At 51.8% G+C, this 7,368-nt stretch overlaps 1 protein-coding gene across 2 annotated transcripts; it reads left to right on the top strand.

Moving 5' to 3' along the window:
* Positions 1-525: 525 nt before the first annotated feature.
* On the top strand, positions 526-6,493 carry tpx2 (TPX2 microtubule nucleation factor). 2 transcript variants are annotated; one of them, XM_040193140.2, is made up of 17 exons: positions 526-744; positions 1,176-1,308; positions 1,660-1,788; positions 2,259-2,382; positions 3,449-3,511; positions 3,589-3,699; positions 3,789-3,898; positions 3,987-4,129; positions 4,248-4,419; positions 4,490-4,628; positions 4,747-4,963; positions 5,041-5,133; positions 5,206-5,379; positions 5,462-5,608; positions 5,696-5,789; positions 5,867-6,033; positions 6,122-6,493. In XM_040193140.2, exons 2-17 carry the CDS (start codon positions 1,206-1,208, stop codon positions 6,230-6,232), a joined length of 2,097 nt encoding a protein of 698 aa, XP_040049074.2. In that variant the 5' UTR covers positions 526-744; positions 1,176-1,205; the 3' UTR covers positions 6,233-6,493. The 2 variants fall into 2 exon arrangements, with proteins under 2 accessions (XP_040049074.2, XP_077943764.1); XM_078087638.1 differs by having other exon boundaries at positions 688-744; positions 1,977-2,382.
* Positions 6,494-7,368: the final 875 nt, after the last annotated feature.

Below are 7,368 nucleotides of genomic sequence, written 5' to 3'. Positions count from 1 at the left end.
TTTTACAGTATAAACATGAATGTGAACAAAGTGACACTAATACAATATTACTGTCCTTTATATTACAGTCACAACACTATTACTGCAACCAAAAATACAGTAAATATTTGAATGTGCCGACACAGTCATTTTACATTTAAATTGAATAGAGACAAAACCATACACTGTAGGACAGGTACTGTAAATCCACAGTAACTAACTGGTAGTAAGTAAGTTACTGTAAACATAATCACTGTTAATGTGTCCATGTGTCCTTTTGGATACAGAAGCAACACATTATTTCCCCTTTGGACACGGAAGTGGCTCTTTACGATAAAAATAATAATCCTTGAGTCTTGTGTTGTTCTGCAGTAGAGATTCACGTCGCAGTTCCCGCTCTTTGTTGCGTTGTTGTTTTACTCCATCATCCACACATTCACAGTGCGACTAATGTTAATTATTTTATGTATTTGTGTATTTGTGGGGATCACGTGGTCAGGGCAGAGGAAGTTGACACGTATCAGCCAATGAGCAGCGCGCTGGGGTGATGATGACTCGTATCAGCCAATGGGCAGCGCGCTGGGGTGATGATGACTCGTATCAGCCAATGGGCAGCGCGCTGGGGTGATGATGACTCGTATCAGCCAATGGGCAGCGCGCTGGGGATCATGCTGTTAACCATTGGCTGGTTCAAATAGAAAGCGATTTACGCGCTAACGGCTCGCTGCAGTTCTAGTTGTGTTGCTCTAAGAACGGACGGTTTCGGTAAGACTTTTTGAATAAATACTCATTGTCTTATTGTTTTAACTGTGCTCAAGGTCCAAGTTTGTGTATTCAAACAGACACGCCACTCTAGCAGTACTACTAATATTGGAATTCGAAATAGCTTTCAGGAGTTTGATACATGCTAATACAAGCGAGTTTAACGGTAGCTTTCGTTAGTTTCACGCCAACTTTTATCGTGACGCGCTGCTGGCGGAGAAGATGTGACTCCTAAAGGCGCATCGGTAGTACGTTCATGTGCATATGCTTACAGGCCAAGTGGAACCGTTTCATAAAACTAACGTCAGCTAAAAGTGATTCCAGCCTGTGTCCTCTAAGCTAACGTTAGCTAGAAAAACCCAGCTAACGTTAGCCGAGCGCAGTCTCCTCGCGAGGGCCGGTTAATCTGACGCGTCTACTGGTTTCCTGTTTAGGTGAGTTGTCCAGTAACACATTCTGAGATTATGGCTGAAAGCGGCTCCTGTGATCGCTACGAGTTCGATGCCCCGTCTCACGTAGTCGACTTCGTCGACCTGGAGGACGCTGGAGGGGAAGATGTGTGGTTTGGTAAGTCTCTGATTCAATCATCTAACCTGGTTATTCCTTCAGCCTCACAGTACTGCTGTCACTGCCTTTGTGTTGGTAAACTGTATGTAAGCCCACTGTGACGTCACTGAGGCCTCCGACCTCTGGACAGATGGACAATAAGACCAATGCGGGGCTGTTGTCCTCATGGTGAATACAAGTGAAGCGGACATATTTTACTACAAGTATGAAGTAGTCGATACTCATTACATGTCATCTAGCTGACGCTTTTATCCACTGACAGCGAAGAGTCGTGATCTAGTCGATCCATCAAAGACCGTCTGGAGTCCATCTTTTTGCCCCGTGACTGTATCTTCTGTATCTTCTGTGCAGAACAACAGGCTGGAGCAGCAGACGGCCACCTGGTAACGCCTTCGATGCCAGCGGCCTTGAGGATCAGCCACGTGGCCGCTCTGCCAAGAGCCATCGTATCCCCTCACGTCAAGACCGAAGAGGACTCGGGTTGGTTTTATTTCATCGTTGCTAATTACTGATGGCGCTTAGTGTTGTTCTCACTCGATGGGGTGACCGAGGAGGCTGACACACTGTAAAGCCCTCTGAGGCACATTTGTCATTTTGGGCTCTAAAAGGACATTTGAATTGAAATAAAAACATCCTTAGCATCTGGGTGCCTTTTTATTTCTTTAAAGGGCTCAAACCCACAATGGGTCTGGGTTCACCCGCACCCTCCTCTGACGGGCCTGGGTTCACCCGCACCCTCCTCTGACGGGCCTGGGTTCACCCGCACCCTCCTCTGACGGGCCTGGGTTCACCCGCACCCTCCTCTGACGGGCCTGGGTTCACCCGCACCCTCCTCTGACGGGCCTGGGTTAACCCAAAGCAATACGGGTGTAAACAATGGGCATTTAAAAGTGTGGCCCTCCAGTCGAGTCTGTTCTTCTGTTTCTCATGACGTAACCTTCATGTTTCAGGTCCTAGCGCGTCCACATCGCCTCCTCCGAACATTGTTACGTCCTGGGGGGCTGGAGGTCCTGCTCGGACTGGTGCCCGACCAAAGAGGAGCGCCGCTGGCCAACCTCCTGCCAAGCCACGCAGGTGAAGTCCTCCTCTGGCTCCTCTGTACTGCAGCGTGTGCTATAAATGAGGTTGCAAACGGGCGGCACGTTTCCACGGGAAGTTACGCTCAGGGATTTGGGGGATTTTTAGCCTATAACATGAACGTAAGTGTAGTAGAGAACACAACTATGTCCACAGAATATCACACGATCCCCTCCAGTGGGAGGGGATCCTGCTCCTCGCCGACTTCTCATGAAGTCATTGCTGCAAATGAAAGTAGTGAAGACGTAAATCCAAACTATTTTAAAGATGTCTGGAATGCTGCACACGCTGTGCTTTACTCGCGCTGCAGCTCACTGAGATAAAACCTTTGACCTCTCAGCGCGACGTCGACCTGAAAGGATTCAGGGAGAAACTCATTTAGAAATGGACGTTTTGGGGGGGGGTTGTCATAGGGAATACACAGAATTCAACGTTCATTTTCTTAAAATAAAGAATACAAATGGATTAAGTTAAAATTAAATGTTTGCATGCATGTCTGCTTATGGCAACACTGTAAATACAGTTAAATTACCTTAAAGTTTCTGTATATTCCCAGTAATTCCCATGGAAAATTTCCAACTGAATTTTCTGTGAATGTTGTCCGTTCTGGAACGTACGGTTCTTTGTTTTGTGGTCTTTAACACACCATCACTCGCTGTTTGCAGTTCATCAAAATTAATTTAGATATTTTGTTGCACAAAATGTCATTATCTTTTCTTTTTAGCGGTGTATTCAGGACCATCTGCTCGTGTATCTCGTATTCATTGTTTTTCTGTTGCTTAGTTGCCCGTTTTTGTAGCTTCTTCCTGGATGGGTGCGTGCACGTGCACAGCATAAAGAGGACGTGCACAGCATAAAGAGGACGTGCAGCCGAGGGCGGCGTCTCTGCATAGGGTTGTTGTTCCTGTGACGGTGACACAGGATGTTGTATTTGTACAGAGTGTAAAGCCCTCTGAGGCACATTTGGGATGTAGGGCCCTACAAAATAAAACTAATTGTAATGTCGGACTGGTGTTTATAAGAAGGGTGTCTAACAGTGACCCACTTGGTGTTTTTGTTTTAGGGTTTCAAAACGTAAAGAGATGAGCAGCAGTGCAGCTCCACCGCCATTGAAGAAACACAGGAAGTGAGTGTCTAGTTTCATTTCACAAGCCTCCTTTTGTGCTTCACGTTTCTTTATCCTGTTACTGCGTTTTGCTGTAGGTCTCCTATTGGCCAACGATCCAGTAGTGTCCTGGGCAGCAAGGCGCAGCAGAAGACCAGGACGGCGGCCAAGGCCCGGCCCGCCGCCGCCGCCGCTCCTTCTAACACAGAGTGAGTTTGTGTTGTGCGGCTGCAGCCTGAAGGGGCTGTGCTAGATGTCCTCGTGAGCTGTATGCTTACTGGTAACTGTGTCCAACCAGGCCAACCAGCTCTGAGGAGCAGGAGCTGCAGCGCATCAGGAACCTCCAGAAGGAAGTGGCGCTGCATCGCCGGCAGAACGAGGCCAGCTACAAAGCCGCTCTGGCCGGCAGTGAGTGCTTCTCTCCGGCTGCAAACTGTCCTTTGGTACCTTTTTTCAGAGGATCTGATGGGACGTAAATCTGCATCGCTCCTTTTAGATCCACCCCCAAAGAAGGCGGCCGTGACGGCGACTGTGCCCAAAGAGTTCCACTTCAACACCAGCGCCAAGCCGGGCGCTTCGTCCCACGCCGCCCACAAGGAGGTGGACTTCATCAGCCAGCTCCGCAAATCCTCCTGCCCCGTCAGTACCTCCCACACGCTCCCCTCTCACGACCCCCCACCGTCCCCGACGTGTCCTGCAGCTCCGTTTAGAAGTCGTTCTAAATCTCCACCAACGTCTCCGCTCTTCCGCTTTCCAGGCAAAGGCTTTGACCGGCGCCACCGTGCCGAAGCCCTTCAACCTGTCCACCGGCCACAAGAGGGAGGCGGAGGAGGCGGCTGCCTACGTGCCCATGGCTCAGGCCATCGCGCAGTTCCAGAAGCGAACCCCAGACCGCTACCACCTGCGCAGCCGAAGGAGTCAGGAGAGAGGTGAGCGGCTCGTCGAGGCGTGCGCTGCGCTGTGCGAGGTCACGCCTAACCTGCTCACGCGGCCCCTTAGGTCCAGCGGCGGCGAAGGGGGACAAGCTGAAGCTCACGCAGCCTCACACGCCCCACCTGATGACCCGCCAGAGGAGCCGGCCGACCAACGTGAAGAGCAGCGAGGAGCTGGAGGCCGAAGAGCTGGACAAGCTCCACAAGTAAGCGCGATGGCCGCCATGTTCACTACTGATACGGACTTCAGCCCCCCAGGAGAGCTGTCCGCCCCCCCCCTTCTCCCTGGTCCCAATAAGCTATGGCCCTTTGTTTCCGGTAAAGGTTTAAGTTCAGTGCCTTGGAGCTGAACAGGAAGATTCTGCAGAGCGCCGAGCACCTGAGGAGGCCGGCGGCGAAGGAGCCCACCGTACCCGAAGGCTTCGAGCTGCAGATCGACAAACGGCTCCACGAGCGACAGGCTGCCAAGAGGCCTCAGGAGGGGGAGGGTCACACCTTCAGAGCCCAGCGGCTGCCTAAGAGGATCCTGGAAGGCGTGGTGGTGAGTTTGAATCCCGCTTCCGCCGCTCCACCGTCTCCACCGTGAACGTGCCAACGTGGGTTCCTCCCTGTCGACAGGGGCTGCCGGAGAAGAAGGTTCTGCAGCCCACCGTGCCGGAGTCCCCGGCTTTCGCCCTGAAGAAGAGGATTCGCCTGGAGAAGGTGGAGGAAGTAAGTGCTCGTCTGGTTGTGTGTCCTGCGTGCGCGGTGCGGAAGTAATGGCTTTCTTCACTCCTCGCTCAGGTCAAACAGCCGTCGCCCATCAAGGCCCCCCCGGTGCCTCACTTTGGCCTCCCCTTCCAGCCCCAGCTACAGGAGAACCACAGCGTGGAGGTCTGTCCCTTCTCCTTCGAGGGGCGCGACCGGGAGCGGAGGGCGCTGAAAGAGAAGAAGCTGCAGGAAATGCGAAATGAAGAGGTGGAGGACCATCAACCCTCGTCCGTTTGTCCTTCAGAGTGGAGACAGAACCACTAAATGACCCCCTTCTGACCCCTTCCAGGTCCCGCAGTTCAAGGCCCAGCCCCTCCCGGACTTTGACGCTGTGCTCCTCCCCGAGAAGAAGAAGCTGGAGCCCACGAAGCCGGAGCCCTTCAGGCTGCTGGTGGACGAGCGGGGAGCCGTGAGGAGCACTCGCCTGGAGCAGCTGGTAGGACCGTCACACGTACCGGCCGCTTGCTAAAGGCAGCGACCAGCGCCGCGCTGACCCTGATCCCCGGCTGCTGTGTTCCTGCAGGGGAAAGAGGAAGCCGTAGTATTCAAGGCCAGGCCCAACACCGTCACCCATAAAGAGCCCTTCCAGCCCAAGAAGGAGGCGCGCGGCACACTGGGTGAGTGATCCGTGGGCGCAGCGCTCTGCCGCCGCTTCCCCTCCACCCGCGGCGCTAAGGGCTCGTCTCTTCCACAGCGGTGGAGGCCTTTGAGCTGTCGACGGAGCGGCGGGCTTTGGAGCGGCAGGAGTTTGAGCAGCAGGCCGCTGAGAAGGAGGCTCTGAGGATGCGCATGGAGGAGGAGCAGAGACGAGAGCAGGAGCAGAAGGAGAAGGAGGAGATCACCAGGATGCGGCAGGAGCAGGTCACTAGCGACGGGTTCGTTTGGTCCTCGGTGCCGGTGATTGATTCTAACGTGGTAACCCCCCCTCGCTGCTGTTTCCGTCCCCCAGGTCCACTCCGCTCAGCCCATCAGACACTACAAGCCCGTGGCCGTGAAGAAGAGTGAGGTTCCGCTCACAGTCCCACACTCGCCCAACTTCTCCGACCGCTTCCGCCTGTGATCCAGCCGACATCGATGTATTTAAACGCATGCGTGTCTTCGTCTCAGAACTTTTACAGACTTTGCATTGTGGGTCCGTAGAACTCTGGATGTGAAGTTGCACATTGAAGAGACTGAAGCTCAGTTCTTCTGTTCCACGTTGAGCTATAGATTGTTTCCTTGTGCTGTATATAATCTCCCCTTTTCTATCCTAACAAGCCATTTACCGTTAGTCTCCTTTTTATCATCTAACTCTTGTTTTAAATAAAAGTCATAAAATGAAGCTCTGACTTTACATCCATGTGTAATGAAACTGAAATACAGACATCCTGACGCCGTTTACGTGAAGAAGACTTTGGTTATGTGACTGTTACTAGGAAGAACTCAACAGGTTTTATTTAAAACCCCATTTACAGCCGGTGGGATATAATGTTTGTCTCTGGCAGAGGGGCCCAGGACCCCTGTTGGAAGCCCATACTATGTTGTGTAAAATTGTGTTTTATATTAAATGGGGTCTTGTGCCACGTATAAAGAAATCCACCTTTTACATGTGCATTCACTACTATTCAAATAATACAGTAAATAATGGACAAAGTCCATGAAATGTGAGGAGTACATTACGTTTAGCTGTATCCAGGATGGAGGCGGCTGAGCAGCTGAAGGGAGAGTTCACTTTTCATAAGATCGCTCCTCCGTGCATCTTGTGTGTAACGGTCATGAACTCCAACTACTGCTGACCCTGATGCATACCGTGTGTGTGTGTGGAGATGATGTAGAAAAGCCTCTTTAACGTCAGCCATTGACGTCTTCACAAAGGGAGACGGACCGAGCAGCACTGTGCAGTTTGCTCAGTCAATGTTTTTGCGACTGCTGATATCGACGGACACGGAACATTTCACGGTCGAGGTTCAGGATGAAGCAGTCCGGGCCGCCCCAGTCAGAGCTGGACCCCTACCAGACCGATCAGGGCTCCGTCAGTAGAACACGGCGTGTCAATCATTCATGTTGAGTCACACTTCAGTATTTAAAGCATTTTGCCTCTGAAGACATTCTTCAGGTTATTGTGAAGTTAAAGGTCGAAGTGACACCTTAAATGTGCGTCTTCTGTATGTGGATTTTGTAAAGCCAGTGTTTCATTTCTTGGTTTGATATTTCCTG

The sequence above is a fragment of the Gasterosteus aculeatus genome, chromosome 2 (genome assembly GCF_964276395.1).
Source record: "Gasterosteus aculeatus chromosome 2, fGasAcu3.hap1.1, whole genome shotgun sequence".
Lineage (NCBI taxonomy): Eukaryota > Metazoa > Chordata > Actinopteri > Perciformes > Gasterosteidae > Gasterosteus > Gasterosteus aculeatus.
This window is presented reverse-complemented; position numbering and strand designations above follow the sequence as displayed.